The 21,260-nt window shown below is 41.1% G+C and overlaps 1 protein-coding gene across 3 annotated transcripts in view; it reads right to left on the bottom strand.

Annotated features, from left to right (window-relative positions):
- MACROD2 (mono-ADP ribosylhydrolase 2) overlaps positions 1-21,260 on the bottom strand; it is an 852,083-nt gene that overhangs the window by 809,719 nt on the left and 21,104 nt on the right. For all 3 annotated transcript variants that reach the window (XM_041425155.1, XM_041425153.1, XM_041425154.1), the window contains exon 3: positions 18,556-18,663. In XM_041425155.1, coding sequence (XP_041281089.1) covers positions 18,556-18,663 — 108 coding nt within the window. The remainder of the gene's footprint in view (positions 1-18,555; positions 18,664-21,260) is intronic.

Genomic DNA, 21,260 nt, shown 5'->3' with positions numbered 1-21,260 from the left:
TTGCAAACTTTCCTCCTACAAACTGCAAAATGCAAGATGGCAGAAATTCAGTTTTAACATGCCAAGATCAAACCTTGAGTAATACACCTAACACGACATCACAAGAACAAAACAACAATTTTCAATTCCATTCTTTTAAATAATTTCTGATTTTTAGGAACATATGGATAGTGTATCCTTGTTACAAATTGTGTTATTCCTTACATAGAGTCTTACAAAAACCTACTACTGACTGGAACTATGAACTCCCTCAAAATGCCATGAGAATATTTTGACTTTACTTGGATGTTTTGATGTCAGTGTTTATTGGAAACATTACTAATGATCAACAACTCCTCATTCAATAGAATTTTGGATCACTTGTATCTGGCACAAGACATCTGAAATATTTTGAGTCATAGAATCATAGAATGGTTTGCATTTGAAAGGACCCTAATGATAATTTATTTCCAACCCCTTGCTGTAGGCAGGGACACTTTCCACTACACCACCTTGCTCAGAGTCCCATCCAGCCTGGCCTTGAACAATTCCAGGGATGGGACAGCAGCAACTTCTCTGGGCAACCTCACAGCAAAGAATTTTCTCCTAATATTTAATCTAAACCTACTCTCTTCTAGTTTGAATCCTTTCCTCCTTGTCCTGTCACTACATGCGCTTGAAAAAGTAGGCTCCTTGTGGATATTTGAATATTTTAGGAAATCCAATATTCTATCAGACTTTACATTCGAAAGAACCCATCTATGTTCTCCGTAGTCTTGTAGGGCTATTTTAAGTATACAGAATATACAGACACAAAGCAGCTTTTCTGAATCAGAAAGAGTTAAAGCGGCTTCCTGAGGAAGTTTCTTCTGTAAGAATTCCTCCTCACAAGTGAAATTAAATCACAAAGGAGAAGGAAGACAGACAAAAAGACTCAAAACTCCATATTGTGGCCAGGATATACTATTTGACATGCTAAAATAGACATGCACAAAGGGAAACACACACACAAGAACTAGAAGCTTCTTGGAGCTTTTTTTTGTTATGAGACAGCTGCAAACACATAGCTGTTAGCGTTACTGACTGAGAAAAAGATTCATTTATTTCAAGTAGCAGCTAAGCAACCTTTGACCACTGTAAGACCTGACAACTTTAATTAGTTTTAGCTTTAAACGGAACCAAACTCGGCTTTGGCGTCTCTCCAAATAATTTTATCCCAGACTGCTCTCTGTTCCTAGTGGAGCATTGCAGTATAATTACTTTAATCTCTTCATAGGCATGTTCCATTTGCTAGCTTTCCAAGGAAATTTACAGCCTTAACATATAGCTCAAAAATAATAAAAAAAATATTTATCTTATTAGTGAAACAAAAATTAACAAGAAGCCTCCATCTCTCACTGGCCTGTAAAAAGAAATTTTACTTTTCAGAAGTTGCCATGCCAAACCTATGCTCATCACGTTCAATTAAAGACACCGGACACAACAGCTCTGTGCAGTGTACGCACAGTGAAGCTGCTAGACCTGTTTGTATGGTTGGGGTTTGGTTTTTTTCAGGTTTAGCTTGTATCATTCTAGACAAGAAAATGACTATCTGGCACAAATTCCAGACATATTAGCAGCCATAACTATTTCCAGATTAAATAATGTTATCGCCTTGCTATAAAACACTGACAGCACTTACAGATTCAGCTGCTCTGATCTGGCCACCTGACCCACAAGCTCAACAAAGAAAATACCTGGACAACCCATTTTTGCATAAAGTCAAAGTTTTCAGAGAAAACAGGAAAGGGGGCCCTTCAGCAGAATACATTTCCCTAACTGCCCTAATCCATGCTCGTATTTCCCAGAGAGTTCTCTGTTGAATTGCACAAGATGGCCTGCCTCCTTCAGAGAACAAGTCATGAGATGAATCCTGGAGCACGGAATAGCACACGGAGCTGTGAGGGGAAATGAAAGAGGGGGCTTTGACAGGAGCCTGAAGCTCATAACTGTGGGTAATACTGCTGTGTATCAGGTGCTCAGGTGGGCTCTGCACTTGCATTCATTTTCCTTCCAGCTGAGTTTTAAGTAACAAGTTGCAAAATGTGCAGGTAGAGAAATGTACACATAATGGGATTTTTTCTTAACAGGCTTTTGTTTTGGAAAATCCCAACTTGAAAAGTATGTATTTATAGGGAACACAGGTTAATCTCATACTTCAGATGGAAGGCAACTGTCCCTTGCTTCTGTATGAACTCACAACTTCAGCCCTGTCCCTATGAAAACTGCTCCCTGCACGGCTGAGCTTCTCTTCTCACGTCAGAAACTCACTGTGCCCGCAGAGGAGAATTGTCAACCGTGATCTTCATCCAAGAAGAAGAGACGACATTATGGATTTCCCACTATAATTCAGAGCGCAATTTTCATCAGAGGATGAACTTAATTAAAATAAGACAGGACAGCAGAAGTAATAAAAAACCTTTTAATTACATTTCTATGGTTTTGGATTTGTCCTCAAGCTAGACATCCAGACTGCCTCAGCCTTCACCAAAAATATGAAAGGAATTCAACTTACAAAGTTTTCCTGAGCAAGCAAAAAAGCACTGAATGTCAAAAAAATTACTACTTTCAACTTGTGCCTCTCTATCAAAGAACAACTTGCAGGAACATAGAAAACAGACCACATTTATTCTAAAAAGACTGAACTAAGTCTTTTTGGCAAATAAAACGAATGCATTTCCAAACTCTGTATAAACCATGTGTTTTCTTCTATACACCGCCCTGTGAAGGAGGTCTACATTTTCTTCCCCACATTCACCACTACAAAGCTCCAAAGCTGAACTCCATAAACATTACTACACGGCACCTATAAATGGTTTAATTAAATGCTGTTGATACCAACTCTTTATAAGCCATCAGCGTGGAAACCTCTCATGGGCTCCTCAGTCAGCAAAATAAAGGCGGCCATAGGGGCAATACAGTGCTTAACAACAAGATGCTCTCCCGGGGCACACAGGTACCCAGCTAACGAGCCACCAAGTCATTCACCGCCAGGGAAGCGGGGTGCAACACAAAGAAAACAGCAGGGAAATTCACTTAAGTTGCCCAGGCGACAGCAAAGCAACGTGATGAAAAATTCCCAGTCTCCCTGTGGCAGGGAAAGCACTGGGGCGAGCTCACACCAGCCCAGGGCTGGGACTGCAGCACACTCTAGTGACCCAAAAGTCTCCACAGTAAAAATTAAGTAAATTCAATGCTGAGCTCCCCAAAAAAGCTAAAGAACCGTGATTTGAACTCTGCCTCCATTTATAAAACATTTGATGCTTGTTAAGAGGCAGTGCTGGTCTGGGACCACCAGCCTTTCCCCCCTCTTGCCCTGTGAAGGCAACTGTGGTTATTATGCAGTTTGCCATTTCTTTGGAGCAGATTAAAACACTGATATTTAATCATTGATGAGCTATGTTTGTCTTACTGGCTGAGAACTGACGTGCAGCAGACAACAGCATGGGACCTGTGTGCAGATGCCACAGCAGCACCCCAGCTCCAGTAGGACTGTACCAGGACACTCTTTCCCACAAACCATCAGATTCCAGGGATCTTTGCATACCATGGCTTATTCTTGCAGTTTCTAGGCTACACATACAGTCTGCACTGTAAAATGTAACTGAAAACCACCACCTTTTCAACAGGTGCTTTCAACAAACCGTCCACTTGCAATACCAAAAATAACGAAAAACATCGACTTCTCTCCCTCCCCAACCCCTGTAAGCATTTTACAGTTACCATGCACAACACTATCAAGAAAAATAATTTATATACAGTCCCGAAGCAAATTGCTTCACTAAGGCTGGAAAACTGAAACAAATCCAGAAAGAAATTATAAAAGAAATTCAGCATGGCTAACTTCCACATTTTCATGCACTTGCCCAGAACAGCCCTGGCTTAGCAGGTCCTAGAGAAAGAGTTCAAGCACACAGACAGAGTAAAGTATTACTCATCTCGATTGCTGAGAAGCTTCCAAATTGCCATGCAACTAACTACAGCCCCAACTCACAGCACCTTGGTCAAGTGGCCCTTTCCCTCTCACACCTTTGGCCCATCATTCCTTCATCTTCTCAAATTAAAGCATTATTTTTTTTCACATCCTGTGGTTTTATTGACCAATCTTCACAATCTGGAGGTGTTGTCTTAGTGACTCCACGGATTCAGTGACAAGATAAGCCTCAGTAATTCAAAACCATCAAACCACTAAATTTTTTCCCCATGTGCCCTCCTGCATTTCAGTGCCAGTTTACTTCTACCACTCATTTGCAGCACTTCAATTTTACTTCTCCCCTTTCTTTTTTTCCCAGTGTTTCTCTGTGAGTCCCAGCATGCTTTTGTTACTCCTTCTCTTGCTTCAATTTGTTTAAAAGTGCTTAAATTAAAGAAGCTTTTCCAATCATTCTGCCATGTCTGCAGTTGTTGCTCTTGTTCTTAGTGCAAGTGGGAATTATTGATTAATCCAAAGCCACATGCATACGCACACACACACTACACCAACACAGAGTGTTTGGCATTCTTCTCATAATGACTTCACAGAACAACCACCATTACACAAGACACATTTGGTACCCATGGTAGCACTACTTCAGCCAGGAATATATACTCAAAAAAATAATTTTGGAGAGTTTAAGTTTCAGACTGTTAAGAACATCATGACTACAGCAAGTACTTACAATGGATCATTGTACCTACTAATGAACAAAGCCTGTTGAAACACTAAACTACATGATTATTGCTTAATTTCTAGATGTGGATACACCTCATTGCCTCTCTGTACAGACTACACTTTGAAGCTGAAATAATGAACTACATGATTAGAGAGCAGCTTTAAAAGAGAACAAAACTTAGTGCCTTTTTTATTAAATACCGGGGGGGGGGGGAACTTCAATGAGAAATAGTCCTTTAACACATAATTTTCAAGACTTTTATATGTCCTTAAATTATGTATGAACAATCCTTTCCAAGTGAACGTGACTACGCCTGCACTAAATTTCAGAACTTCTGCAGCTTTTTCCAGGTTCAACGCTTAAACTCAAATCTTTTGAGTGACACAAATGCCTTATTTAAAATCAGCATTTTCATTAAACTTGCAAGTTACTCTATGTGCTGTAGGTATTAAGCTTCAGAAGCATAATGTGTTGGTACCAAAAAGAGTCATCCATGCACTCTGAAAAGGAAATATTTTGAACAAAGGGAGAAGAAAAATGCTTTGGTTCTTCCAAGATGCAGATTTCTCATCCTTAAGACGAAACAGTTGACATAAGTTGAGAATAGAAATCCTACATCCATTAACAAATAACATTTAACATCTTCTGTGTAGCAAGGTGTTAAAAAGAAAAAAGTGAGCCACCAGTTGCACTGGTGTAAAAGAACAGTTAATAACAATACATAAACAATCTCTTCAAATAGCTTTCTTGGCATTCCGTTCTCCCATCAACTACCTTCACACAAGCATGCATGTTACATGTTACAGAAAAAGAAAAAAAACATTTAAAAGAAGACATCATTGAAAGAAACTTCTGGAATATATAAACAGTCCTTTCACCAGTGCATCACTGAAATTGTATAAATAGATTTACCTCAATATTGCTAAGAACCAGCCCTCTGGGTTACCTGGACCAGCTTGTACCGAAGTTGAATTAAAAGCCTAGGGTTCTTGAATAACTGATTTTATTTCCAGTTCATATGCATATTTCTTTTTCACCTAATTCACAGATTCATTATATGCACTGACAAAGGATCAAAATTCAGGATTGTAAGTAAAAACTCTTCCGTCTCACTAATTACATAGAATTTATCTTCTGTATTTGCACAATGCCATGCAGACTGCTGACGGCTCAGACTATTTCCTTAGCTGGTCTGGAAGAAACACTTAAAACTGCAGCTAATTTTTATTTTTTTAAGCAAAATACAAAGAGTGCAAATATACACACATATTATATGCTGCAGTACAGATACTGAAAATTAAATACCATGCTTGAAGTCTATAAACATCATCTAGACAGAGCCCATGGCTAAACAGCATAACAACCCCAAGCAAAAAAGTTAAGCCAATTCATTAACTGATTTCACCACAACCAGAAAGCACCCAAAATTCCACTTCTAACATTAAATCACTCTGTGTCTCACCAGACTAAGTCCACATCTGCAGCACTGTGTTCATGCCAGGACTGGAAAAAAATTGGACCCAAGACAGAGCAACTATATTTTCTAAATTATATATTTAGCAAGACTTGTAAGATAATGTTATTTAACAGAGGCAATAATTTTTTTTTTTTTAAATTAAAACTCAAAGCAATATTTCTAGCAGGAGGAATGTTGCATTTAGCCAAGGAACCTAAAAAAAAAAAAAAAAAAAAAAAAAGCCTTGATTCAGGAGACCACACTGGGGAGGAGAGAGACTATTCAGTTTGCACAGATCCAAAGTGCCTATGCCCTTTTCCTAAAGCCCTGGATAATGAAACCATGCTCTTCTTCATCACTGCCACAAATAAGTCAAAGCCCACCAGAGTTCCATAGGCCCCAGCTCACAGCTGCATGTTTTCTTACTGAGGAGTGATGTTTTACCACCAAATATCAAAGCATGCCTGCCTTGAGTCTTCCTCTCATTCAACAAAAACAAAACAAAAAAACAAAACAAAACAAACACCTCCCTCCCCCCCAAAAAAAAAAAAAAAATCATGAGCAAGAAATCCAGAGAGGATGACAATGCCACTGATAAATCGAATTCACGTTGCAAGCCAGGGAGAGGTAACAATGGACTTCAGTTTTCAATTTAATCAAAGCAAAAGAGTGAGCTTTTCACTGTGCATCTTGGCTGAAAAAGAAACATGTCCTAGCTTAGCTCCATCATGGCTGCACCAGCAAATTGACTTAATTGTCAGCAAGGAATTATGAAATATGAAGTGACTCCAGCAGCGCTCCAGGGAGACTCCTGAGGCACGGTGTCTATAGCAGAGACACCAAAGTGCCATCCATCTCACTCTCACCCTCAGGCAAAGCAGAACAGCCTTGGCTCTCTAAAAGAGGCTGCCAGGAAGAACAAAACCTGGCTTTCCTGAATGATTAGCAGTGGCCCAAATAAGAAATTTTAAATACATCAGCACAGCTTCCCTGGCTGCTGAAAGCACAGGCAGGAAGTCATGATTTGAGACAGCAATTTGTAGTTACAAGGCTACATCCAGTTACAGCTCACAGGGGCCTTTCTGAGGAGAGAGGAAACACCGTGCACGCTTCCCCTGTCACACCCTTCTCCCCAGCGATTAGAAAGGGCAGAAAGGGAGGCTACAGTCAACGCAAGCTGCTCTGCTGGGCGCTAGCACTAGAGGACAGGACAGGAGAGGAAGGCAGCAGATACTGCTAAGCTACACTTTCTGACTCAAATCCTGGTTTCAGTCTGACAGTGCCAGCATGACAGCAGAGAAGCGACATGTAACTACTCAGTCCCTGGGACTTGGGAACTACAAGGGAAGTAGGGAGCCCAAAACCTTTTGCTGGGTCTTTGGTAAGAACTATAGAGATAAGTACTCCCACCTAAAAACACCCCTTTGGCCTGTCCATCAGGGATTCACTTCAGATTTAAGAAACAGTTTCCGTTTTAATCTCATCTATTACTGGTTGTGGAGACTAGTCTGAACTAGAGCTGCAACCTCTAAAGCTGTAAACTCCTGACCTAAAGAGCCTTTGGGCTGTTAAGCCCTGCCAAAAACTCCACGTTTGGGCCTCCTAAGCAGATTGTTTTATATCAGGAGGGAGGAAGAAGATAGAGAAATCACTCTTTGTGGTGAGACAGCATTAATACTGATCACTCAACTCCCCGAAATGCTGTGTTTGTTATCTAGTGGGGGAGGGGGGCTATAATTAGCTGAACCACGGCCAAGGCTAGAACTGCTCGTTGGCAAAATTCTTCTGGGACATCGCAAAAATCATCTGGCCTCCAGCACCCAGAGATGCCTTCATCCTAAAAATCAAAGAAGACCAACAAGTAAGCCTTTGCCCTGGTCTACTCTTCCCCCAAGGTTGATTTAGTAGTTTTATTTTTTAAGGTAATGGACAACCTAAAATGAAAATTGTTTCAGAACCTAAGAAATAAGTTGTCATTAATAAATTCTCTCAGCTTTTTCTCTCTCTCAGATTCCCTGGTTCGGTGAACTATGCAGGTAATATCCACCATTCCTCACTGACTGACTATTCTGAAAATCATTCTAAAATGTGATTTTCATTTCAGAAAGAGTACTAAATTACTCAGATTTGTAGAAATTCAGAACTAGCCAAGTGAACTTGACCACACTACTCAACATAATCCCTTCAAAGTGGACTGAAACTGACAGGATGAGAAAAGAGAGTTCCTCTGAAATAGCCTGTACACCACAAATTCTTAGAAATGTAAAGGGAATGGGTTGCCAGTTACTATTATCAGGCATATCAAGTCACAGGGAAGACTTACATTCTTCTATAACCTGGTTTGATAGAGTTGAAAGCAATATCACCTCTTTCTTACATAAAAAGTTATTTCACATGACACAAGCGTACGGTTGCCTTGAAAAAGCAATATGGTTCACACTTTATATTTAAAAAGCATTTCTAACATGGATTTGCAATGCAAAACATTCTAAATACAAATCAAATATAGCTGACAGAACCATCTTTTTGAGGCAGCCCACAACTAGGCATACCAGATATTAACTATTTCTATTTATTACTCGACAGAAACCAGCTTTTGAGCATAAAATGAAGGTGCTACAGAGACATATTTAAGTGATTCATGTTGCATACCAGATTAAAGTTACTGCGGCACAAACATGCAAGTGATAAAAGAGAGAAGGAACAATAATCTGAAAAACTTCTCCAAATCAGTGTTTTTCCCACAGGTTTCAACTACTCAGACACAACAGACAATGAAAGCCTCAGGCTCCAAGGCTTCACTGGTGAAAACATCTGAGAACAAGGGCCATTACACCATCTCTCCTACAAAAAGCCAAGTCATCTTTTCTTCATGACACTGCCGGCCCTCGGGCACAGCTCCGGCGAGAAGCTGCAGAGCTCCAAAGAGCTGCTCTGCAGCCAGGAGGAACGTGTTAGGGACAGGATACCCCGAGGGCAGCAGGAACAGGACCACCCACGTCCCCTCTTGGCCGCTCAAACACGCTGCGCAAGTGACAACACAGGCAGGAGATGCTAAAACGAACCTTGAATGTCCTTGTCACCTCAGAATGAAGGCAAGAGGTGGAGTGCAGCAGCAGCTCATCACCGCACTGCTGTGAGGAAAGCACAGGGCCTTGCAGCACCTTCAATACTGTAATTAAAACAATTCCCAAACACATCCGAACAACTCTGAACAATCGTATATTAACATACAAGTGACTACTCCTTGCACACGATGCGAACACACTTGCCATTGTGCTTGGATTAACAAGCAAATACCGCTTTCACAAGCTTCCACCGACCTTTGATGTGTATTTAGCTGCCATTACTAATTTTTATGACTGGGACAGCAAGTCACACAAAGGACATTGGAGCCCAGATTTTTAAAGCCAAGCTGTAGCCTTAATACTAATTTCTAAGTGAGAGGTATTCTGAATTCCTAAAGAAAGCAATTTGTGTCTTTCCAAACAGAAACGTTTGTCTTTTCTCAGAAAATCAGTTGCTAACAGCCATAGGTCAAAACAAAACTAAACTGCATTTCACAGTCCATAACTATTTATTTAACAAATAATGGAAGCTGTATTTCAAGGGACTAACATTTCCAAGACCTGCAGCAAATGGCAAAGCACTAGGCAAACCCAAAACCCTAGCAAAGGGTGGAAGACTCAGCAGCTAAGAGAATTAAGCAAAAGCAACTCCTCCTGCCGGAGAAGACAGCGTCAGCCAGCTGCACAATAGCAGTTTTGAACATCAACTCTGACTACTGCTTTTTTATCCCATTTTTTGCATCTAGCAAATTAGATAAGATAAACCTAAAGCCTACTCGCTCCAATCAAAGTAGACCTTCCCCTACTCAGTACTTAACTGCATATATTTAACGAGATTCCATTACACACAGAAATGCTAATTCCCATGCTGACCTTACTGTACTACTTACAGTGACTGAGACAGTGTTGAGACAGTATCTGTGCAAATCCAGAAAAACCCAATGTGTTCATGGTTAGAAACAGAAAGGGAGGAAAAAACAAACACACATCTGGACAGAGGAGTGTGGAGGAAGTCAATATTAACACTACAGAGATAATCTCAGCCTGTCAGCTGACCTCTCACTGCCAATATTTCTAAGCAGAGAGAGGAGGCCTCAAAGAAGTCTTTTTGTGTCCCAACATTTGGAAATTACTTCACTGGATTGGGTTTTTTAAAGCTTGAACAAAACCACAACATTGCATGCCTATCTTGACTGAGAACACACTGTTGCAAATATCGGCTTAAAAAACCCACAATCCTTTAGCTAATCCGCCACAAGTCCTGATTAAAAGTGGATTTAATATTATGAAACGAAGCATAATTGTTCAAGACGACCTTGAGTAGTTTCTTACATCACTCTGCTCCATCAGTGCAGTCAAGATGACAGCTGCACTGTCAAATGTATGATATGACAGGCTGATAGCAAGGTCTCTCCAAAATATTTTCCTCTATGAAGTAAAACAGATGCTTACAGTTCTTCCAAGCCACGCCTGTCTCCTGTTCTATTTCAAACACACACTGAACACACATAATGAAATGGAGTCAGCATTTAACAAGCACGAGCTGTATCGATGGCCTATCCAACAAGCACGCCTCGAATATATGCATTTTGTTTCTTCTGCTTAAGTCATCACCGATTTTATGTCCAGGAAAATTAAGGTACACAGGCCTAAAAGTGTTTTTACGATAACAGGGGCACTATTGCCACCTGCTGTCAGTAAGGATTCACAGCATCCCATGCCACCTCATGCTTCCCAACTGAGGGAAATCACAGACTTTTGAAGAAATCCAACTTTGCAGGTGTTTTGCTTGCACACTGCTAGTTTTCTGTAGAAAGAGCACACGCAAAAAAGGTCCAGGGTAACCATGGCGTGAAGGGTCAGTAATCACACTGGGGTCACAACTGATGCACAAAGAAATAAGGAGAACCCACAGGTCTAGGTAAAACAGATACTATCCTGAAAGCATCAACACTGAAAACAGACTTGTAAATAAATACAGCTACCACAGACCATCAGGTTAGATAAGACTACTAAAACATCTACCATGCCATTTATTATTAGATTTTCAGAAGACAGGCTATGCCGAATCCTGCCAGAGGAGAGAGCTGGCCATTAATTTTGTGTCAGGGTATTTCCTAGAATCACAAAATTACCGGTTTTGGAAGGAACCATCAAAGATCATCTAGTTCAACCCCTCCTCGCCATGAGCAGGGACGTGTTTCAATAATCCAGGTTGCTCAACTTCCTTCCAACCTGACTGTGAACATTTCCAGGGATGGGGCATCCACAACTTGTCTGGCAAAACCGTTTTAGATAGTTAGGTATCAGATACTTAAGAACAGTGCACGCTCATCTCATTCCCCTCAGACTTCTATGGGAGCACAGAATAACATGAAAAATCAAAAAGCATAGCTCTGAACCTCAACATGTGTGTCTGGTGCTTCAGCCCACAATCTGTTTGTTTAAGGAGCCTTTTGAGTGCATTGTTCCAGTGGAAAGTACATTTCCTTCTCTACAGTTTTTTTTTATGGCTTCTCAGTAAGTCACTGAGCACTCACATCCCACTGCTTGAAATCATCACTTGATTATCATTAACATGCAGTGCCTGTCTGTTTGCAGTGCCTGGCCATATGGCAGGCTGAGTGGCAAAGCTCTCCTTGAGGCACACGAGGTTTAGGTTTCCATTCCACCACCCAAGACTCTCGGCTCGCTGGCACCACACACAATGTGGCAGGACAATGCCCAGGTGTCTGAGGCACATTTCCACCCAGAAGCCATCTCCATTAGCTACATGAGATCGCTGTGAGCACACTGCTGGAATATTGCAATGAAAATATTTCACCAAATTCATTTCCCCTTCCCAAAGCATCTTAGAATAAGGAACAAAGTTCTTCCCTGATACGTGTCTGCAGCACTGCCAAGCCTTTTTTTTTATGTTTAAATTTGAGTTGTACTAGTTATACCTGAGATAATTTCAAAGTGCATTCTAGCCACCCGTTCTGCAGTGCAATTCTGAGTGAGCCTCCTCAGGCATAAGCCTTGGCCACAAATTTACAGCAAGTGGTGTTTGACTGAGGCAGCAGCTATATAGCTCTCCACCTAAATTAAACCACACCTACAGCAGCCTTCCATTTCGTTCTCTTGAACACTGTCACTATACACAGCCTTTTCATCCAAATGAATATTACACTACAGGGAAGAACAGCACTGAAATGAAATTAGACCAAAAGCAAAGGGCAAGTTTAACCACATCTACTGCTCACCAGCCAGGCTTAAAGCATTTTCCACAGAAAGCAGTAATAAACTCACTCACAGATGTCACAATTGGGCATGACCGATTCCCTCAACTATTAACACTGACTTTCCTGATGAGTAAGTGAGGACTATATATAAATTACTCTGGGGTTTTACACATAAGTGTAATTGTACCAACTGTAAAATAACTTGAGAAACCTTTGATTAACACCACAGTCTGCTCACAGTAAAGATGAAAACCAAATTAACAACAATTTGTTAGCAATATTGGTTCTATTCCTAGAGGAAATTACAACAGGGTAAGTTACATAGGCAGATGCCAGATGACTCCATGCAAGGGATTTCATTACAAGTTTTCCATTTTCCTATCTGTATACTGGAGATAAAACATGTAAAGCATATTTACAAGACATTCTAATGGACAGCAAACTCGCTAAGAAGCTCCCAGTATAATCAACCATTTATGTTCAGCTCAACTGAAAAAAAAATAAAAATCCCACAAAAATCAATACTATTAGATGTAAAAATCCGATGTCAAAATGCTATAAGCAACTTAAGGGCAGATTTTACATTTTGTTTCTTCCAAATTCAATAGCAGGAACATTTGAGTTAAGTGACTTATTTTCGTAGCAAGTTATTGAAGAATAATTTCAAATGAGCTCCAGAGTAAGAATTACTGGTCACTGTAAAATAAAAAGGGGGAGAATAAGTATACACACAATACCAGATCAGGCTCAGCAACTGATTCAAACACCTTCATAATATTCAGACAGGCCACTTCTGAAATAATTTCTGCTTCAGAAGTTGCAAGATGAAACTTCTGTGTGATAAATTAAGTTGCCAAATGAAATGGATTAGCAATCAGTGAAATTGCCTGATGTCAGATCTGTTCCAGATTAGAATCCATCCTTTTTCCCCACCTGTTCATTAAGCACCAAGTTCAAGGCAACTGCAGTGACTGATTGAGCATTAACGAGCTGTTTGTGTGGAAAGGAAGAGTTCAGTCCCTATCTATACTTACACACTTGTATAAGCGTAATTCACTGATAATATATTCAGTTCCCACTATCAAGACATAGCTCTTCTACCTTGATGTGTAATTTTGAGCTTGAGAAAAAAAGGGACACCTCATTAAGTTAAACAGTCATATTCAAGGTCAAGGCCAGGAAATGATGAATCTGGAAGAAAATATGTGCTATCTCCAGATAAAAAAACTGGATATAGATATTGCTGTGACACAAAAATGCTGAAACATGGTTGTGAAGTCAGAAGCCTGAGGGAAGAAAGGCATATTTCACTGGGAAAGGTGAGATACAGTATGAAAATATCTAGTTCATCCTATAAATCAAGTCATGCAGAGGCTCTGGTGAAAACCAGTCCTACAACAAGCAAATCAAGCATAGAATATTTAAAACTGAATATTTTTCAGTTCAACATACGTTCAGTACCGGGACAAGGAAGTACAGAAGGACAAGCATTCCAAACTCTTGCAAATGTGTTTAAAAACTCAGCTGTAATTCCCTCCCTGGAAACATCTCTGCCTCTTAAAGCAATCAGGAGACCATCACCTCCATGCACCTTCCCTTGGCTGGCCCTGCACACTGAGCCAAGGAAGCTGAGGAGCCTGTGCCTGCCAAACCAGCATTCCCAGCTGAGGCAGCTCACTGCACACAGGTAGATGTGTGATGCTCTTCTTGAGCAATGTCAGGCTCAGTAACTAAATTCCAGCACCAGGGTTAGTAAAAATGGGGCATAAAAGAGTTCTTACTTATGTTAGTCACCAAGTCTTTTCTCTATCAGAGGAAGATTTTAAGTCACATTTGTTTTCTCACATGGAAAATATATTCATTTTAAAAATTGAGAGTTTCTTCCCCAAATTGTTGAGTATTAGATAATATTCCAGCACTCAAATACAGTTTAAAGAGAGACACCTAGTTGCTACAACTGTAGCAACTCTCTAGCTGCAAACTTAGATGCTATACTACAGACTTAATAACAGTGAGACTTAATGTCTAATATCTAATTGAATAGACATGAACATCTTCCTTTTTCCTGAAGATTAAAGGTTTATTTTCTCAGTACCATACTTTTGTACTGATACAAAGAATATTTTTCAAAGCTAAGAAGAAATATTATCTCTTCTAGTGTTCTGCAAGTCATCATCCTCCTCCCCCCATCAGATAAAAATAAGGAGAATCCTTTTTTCCCCTAACATAATGGTTTCCCCTTGATCTTCCTCCTAGTAAAAACTCCCTCACAAGCATATTAGTACATGCCTCCTTATCTTGTAACTGGACAGTAAGATTTATTAACAGGTAGGAAGTGACCTGAGGTCAGTAGTGATGAGCTGCTGCTTAAGGTATATGAGGTACACAGACATCCCTGTCACACCCACTCCCAAAATACCACTCCTGTACCTACTTCACATACTTACTCCATATGACATAAATAGCTAATAAGGAAAAAATAAGTTTTCCTTATTAAAAATGCAGAGGAAATGTAGTCCTTTACTGCTCAGTTGATACTATAAATATTGAAGAAATTGTTTTTCAAACCTTACTCAGGCTTTTACTGTTTATTTCTGTATTTGGGATTGCCAAAGGGCCTAAATGGCCCCTCTCTCCCCTCCCTAGACACAGACACACCACACCCCCTCTGAGCTCTGTTCTGGTGATTTATTCAGATGCTGGCTAATCGTGGTTATCTGGCTTCCAAGTGCTTGAAGCACTTTTGGCAGCAGGATGAAGTGACATCCGGGAACGTTTAATATGTTAAAAAGGCCAGTCAGCACAGATTAATGCAGTAAGCACATGCCTCAAGGAGAGCCTGTTTACTTTCTTACAGTGTAACAAAAAAGCACTGAGGAGAACGCAGGAGTAAAAGTAAGATTTTATTTTCATACAAGCCTTACCTGAATCCTTTAAAAAAATGTGTGAAGGAAATGGCATAACACGACATTTTAAGCAAAATATCAAGTTAAAGTAATACCTGTCTGCAATGAAATCGGTAGTAAGGAAGTTTTAGGAAACCATTGTGCAAGGAAAAGACATTTGCAGGGGTAGATAATTGACATCAATTTTAGCAAAATCGCACATCAACTCCTTTTTTCAGCTCCTTGCTCTCTCACAATGCATCTCAGTTCCTCACTCTAGTCTTGAATGATTTCAAAGAGGCTGTTTTGATGTTTCTCAAAAGAATGAGCAAACTATACATAAGATATTTTTGGAAAGTAAGAAACATTCAGTTTGTCTGCTAAAAGTCTAGGACAAAAAAGGATCCTTTTGCAGCAGTGTTGATCAATGATATCCTGATACTTAGCTGCAGAAGATCACCATTTATATTAATTTAGGTCTCATTTCCTCCTTATATATTTGATAATAGAGGGGTTTTTTGCCAATAGTTTGCATCCAAATCTAGAGACAATGTGAACGACCTGGAACCCTTCCACAGCCCCAGAATTTGCCATACTATTCCCTTTACTTCAAGCATGTTTAGATCTTTGCATAAGTCAATGTAAACATTCAACCTCTATCATCCTGTGGCTTTAATTTGGATATAACTTCCTGTATTTTAAACCATTTATTACAGGAGACAGTTAATAGAATTTCTAAATTCAGAGTGAAAGTCTCCAGAGGGTCTCTTCCTCCCTTCTTAATAACCCAGGGCTTGCAATAGATTGGAGGGAGTCAATCATTAACATTTGGGGTAGTCAAAAGGCATTAAGTATAAAAAGAACTTGCACATATTTACCTCCAAAAAACCTATCTCCTATTCCATATTCAACTGCATTTTATTCAACTTACATACAGCAACTGGTACTGTGGCTACTTACTGCTTTATCTTTGAGGCTTGGATAACTTCAATTGAAGAAGAAAAAACAATGGAGATCTTTGCAACAGCATCATATGGTGCAGAAACAGGGGTTTAGATGCCATCTAAGAGACACTACAATTTCACTAAAACTGTTGGATTTAAAAAGAATCCCAGCACAGCATATGTTTTGCATAAATAATATGGATCTTGAACCAAAACACCTTCCTTATGTAGCTTTCCAGCTATCCTCAGCAAATCAAAGGCTTAGACTTAATTTCTGCACTGACATATAGAGAGCATATGGTTTTCCCAAAGTAACTGTAGGTAGTTTAACATATTATGCCCTTTAGAAACTATAGAAGGTTAATAATGAATTAGAAGAATCTTAAAAATCCACCTGTACCACTGCCCTGGCCCTAGGACTGCTGTTTTGTGTCCATCTGATACACCAAAGTATCACTGTATAAACATGTTCCAATCAATGCATAGCTTTCCCAATATCTAATCTGAATCTCCCTTTAAGCCCAAATTCAATTTATAGAAGACAACAGTAGAAACAACTAAGCTTTCTAGATACTTTCAGAGTCCCTCTTTAGGTCTTTCAGCCTCAGTCTGCTTTGAGTGGTCTTTAAACCTTTTCTCAAAACTGCATATCAATACATGTTTATTTGATTCTTTTTTTTTTTTTCTCCTCAGAGAGAGGCACTTCTCACAAGGATGGCAGGCAGATAATAGGTTTATAGGCAGATAATATCATTTTCAGTCTGGGATATAGGTTTTTTGGACCTTTCAGGATAATTAAAGGGGGATTTAAATCAAGAAAAGTGAAGTATTCCTATTCTAAAGCCAATCCGTAACTAGTTCCAGCCTGTAATTCAAGGGAGGCCTATGAACAAAGAGAAGCTGAATATAAACAGAGGAAAGTATGCTAATATTGACTTACTGTAAAGCAATAAAGTGAGGAAGTCAGCAAAGGCACTACTGGAAAAATCATCTTACAAAAAGAATGAGGAAGAAATATTAAAATATTAACATTTCAGAGGCCTTGTCAACACAGTGAGGAGAGGATCATGTTACAGGGATGCTGCTGCATTGTTTGTTATTTAGGAAAGCTTTTCTGCATCAGTAAACTACAAGATTAATTAAATTCTTTTGCACGAGAATACCAGCCTCAGTACTTGGAATGCAAAAATGTATTTTGAAATGGCTAAGAATTCCACCTGCACTTCACAAAACCCATTAGCAGATGTCCACTGATAAAGTGGGATGTCATACAATCAAACAGTCGAAGAGAGTCTGTTCACTACCCTCTACACTGTGTGAGCAAACATTCCTGTGCTCTTTACAGACATGAACCAGTAACTCCACACAGCATTTTCCGCTGATAAGCAAATGCATCAATTTTAGCCATTACAACCCTGGGAATCTCTGAACTTAATTCCATCACACAGAAGATACTGCAGCACATTTCCTTCCAAGAAATGAATACCACCAAAATTAGTTCATGAAAATTAATCAGTGCCACTCAAGTACTAGGGGGGAAAACTTTTCAGCCTCAGGACACACAAATCACGTATTCTTTTTGGAGTGGAGAGTGCAGGCAAGATTTGGCTATGAGCATGTGTATAGGGGTAAACCTTTCCATTGGTTTTTTGCCAAAAAACTGAACTAGTTTACTATAATCTAATGCACTAATTAATTAGTTGCACAGGCATTGCCCTCTTTTTGTTACAAGATGCTACACATAGTTCTTCACCTCAACTGCACACATGGAGACGTGGTCACTGAGCAAGAAGAGGTACTAAAACATTTAAAACTCTGTAGATCATGGCCAAAAGCTTGAAAAATACAATCTCCCAACAAGAAAGCAAATATGAGAAGCACATGAACAAAATTCTGTTTTCCTACCACCTTGTTGTTAAAGTTCTCACATTACCTAGGCCACAAGTGGCTCAATTTATAAAAGCAGACTGGAATGTACTGCAGTAGCTTAGTAACAGAAATGAGCCTTCTACAATGCAAAGTGTGAAGTCTCAGCTAACCAAGTTAAGTCAAAAGACGGACAAAAAAAACATTGATTTTTTCATGGCAACCCTGCTATAAAAGTTTCACAACAATCCCTGCCACAGTAAATGCACACAGGACGAACAGATACAATACGTATGAACTGGGGGGAAAAGCCATATTTTCAACCGATTTCCACAGGACACAACAGTTTTAGGCAACTTTTCAGAGTTCACACTTGTACCATGGAGCTGTTCACACTTGTACCAAGGATTTTCAAGACATAGCTAAAAATTTAACCACCTACCAGCATTAACGATGGCATCAACCTCAAGCAGCGTAATGTCACCTCTGTAGAGAGAAACTTTCTCACTCAGACTTTTCTTCCCTTGCAGATCTTCTTTAGCGTTTTCACCTGCAAACCAAGAAAGCAGAAAAACCAGGTTATAAGTGTGGGTCCGAGGTCAGTATTTACAAGCCCAGAACAGGCAGCAGTACGGTGACACTACTCCTGCCAGACTGCAGTATCTTTCGGTTTCACCTCGAGAGGGCAGCGGTAACCCACAGAGACACCAGCACTGCCCTAACATCACGCTGCTTGCTTGTTGCTTGTTTCCAAATCCAAGCTAGTAGGAAGCACTGAATCCTTGCCCACATACCGTTTGGTTACAAAACTGTAGAAACATACATATTTTTGGAGTGAGATCCATCAAGTAATTTTATTTGGTAATCACAAGAGTGTAAATTGGAAAAACAAACTGAGAAATTAAGATTACCCTCCTAACCAGAGTAATAATTTCTCCAATCCAGAATTATACCAAATGAGTACAAAAATATGCAAGCACACCATTTGCCAACACCTCCAAAATCCAGAAGGACTTCTGAAGACACGTAGCCAGACAACAAGCCTGAAAAAAAATCCACACAAATTTTAAACTTGGAGCTTTGTCACCTTAAATTGCTCAACTAGGAGGAGGCAGGTGGTGAAGACAACATACAGTAGCTTGCAACAGATTTGTTACTAAATACTGTTACCATAGGTCCCTTATTCCTGTAAACTCTTGAGATTTTGCATCACCAAATCACTTCATTTATATCCAATTCACTCTGTAGAACAGCTCAGTTACCTCAAACCCTTGCACAAGCATACTGCCCAAAGCTTCACCAAGTCAGATATGCACATCACCAGAAATGACCTGAGGAGGGAAGATTATGAAATTCACTATTACTTTTTTAAAATTCTTTTTAACACAAGTCACAAGAAGCTTGAGTTCGTCTATTTGTCTCAAATTTTCAAAACAAGTAGAGTTTGTTGAAAAGCAAAAAGAGTCTTCAATATTTAGGGAGAAAGTAGAAGCAGCAGTCCAAACAAATTTGTTCTTCTAGTCTTACCCTCCATTTCCATCAACTCAAGATTACCAACTCGGACATGTCAGCCATTCCTTCCTGAGCACCAGAGAGCACATCCCCAAGCTCCTTGTCCCACAGTGGCAAGACAAAGCAGCAGGCTGAGACAGCCACAAGCCCAGACCCTCTGGCCCGGCCTTGCTTTGACATTCCCAGCCTCTGGCTGCCAGGCAACAGCCTTGTGACATCGCAGCTGATGCCACCACCTTGCACTGAGCCCGTGGGTGCTGCTCAGCTCAGCTCGGGCTCAGGGCCAGAGATCGCAGCTCCAGGGACAGCTGTGCCATGCTCCGCCCAGGGCTCTCCCTGCTCCTGGGGCTCTGCGTGGCCTCGCTGCTCCCCAGCACGCCCAGGGCTCACAGCTGGCCCGCCAGGAGCACGGCCCGGCTGCCCGTGCCAGCCCGGGGCGCGCAGCAGCTGCGGGACACTGGCACAGGCAGTGCCAGCCTGTGGCCCGTGCACGGGCACTGCTGCACCTTCTTAGCCCTGTCCCTGCTGCTCGCCGCGCTCTGCCTTGGCCGTGGCCTCCGGAGAAAAGCCGAGAGGCAGCGGAGAGAGGTGAGGGATGGGGACCGGGCAGGTGGCATGGTGCCAGGGGACCGGCAGCTATGACGGGTAGGGTGAGGAGGAGTGCCAGCCCCCGGGGAGAGGAAAGCCTTGGCAGGCACCAAGGGTCCTCGGCCTCTTCCCCAGCCCCGTGCCCGAGCCCAGGAGCACAGGTGGGGCTCAGCCCCCTTCCTCCTAGGAGGAAACAAGGCCAGGCTGAGCCACCAGAACAAGACACAACCTGCCCTACATCCTCTCCACACATCCTGCAGCCTGGGGCAGCCCAGCCAGGCCCCAGATTCCGCAGGACAGCCCAAGGGGGCCCAGCCCCCTGCAGCCCCTCTGCCCCTGCCATCGTGCTCCCTGCCCTGTGTCTCCCAGGAGAAGGCCTGGACACGCTCAGCCTGGCCAAGGAGCTGCTGCCTGGCTGACTGCTCCCCCCTCAATGACGAGCTGCTCGGCCACCAGAAGGAAAACTCTGCCTCCATCAAGAGCTTCCTGAGGCACCTGCGCCAGCGCTGCCTGCAGGGGGACACGCTGCAGAGGGGAAGGAACAAGGAAGAGTGGAAGGACTTGGACGAGGAGGCAGCGCTTTTCTCTGAGTGAGAAAACAACACCTGCTAGGCAAATGGAGCAATATACTGCAAGATTACTCACGCCGATTTTATTATTATTAAAATTAATTATTAAATAAGACAGCATTTATTTGTTTTAACTTTAGTCTTGCAAACAAGTTGATTGTTATTCTTATGAGAAAGTGAAGTCAGTGACCACTAAATCATCTCTGCACACACAGCCACAAAGGATGGAGTTGATCCTGGTACATCCTTTCCAAAATGTGGGGGTTTAGGCTACTACTGACAGCACACAAAAGTGGCAACACTGCTGTAGGTCCTCCTCTTGTCTCCTCTGCCCCAGCCTCAGTAATACATTACAGCTGGAAATTTTCTCCAGAAACAGGTGAACATTCATGTCCCACCTCCACTTTCTCCCCTCTAGATCCAGCCATCATCTTCTACCTCTCTGCCTATACAATCCAATTTCATTTACCTCTTCCTT

This window comes from Onychostruthus taczanowskii, unplaced genomic scaffold (assembly GCF_017590055.1).
Source record: "Onychostruthus taczanowskii isolate IOZ18803 unplaced genomic scaffold, ASM1759005v1 scaffold87, whole genome shotgun sequence".
NCBI lineage: Eukaryota > Metazoa > Chordata > Aves > Passeriformes > Passeridae > Onychostruthus > Onychostruthus taczanowskii.
The sequence above is the reverse complement of the archived record's forward strand: the minus strand, read 5'-3'. Positions and strand labels throughout refer to the sequence as shown.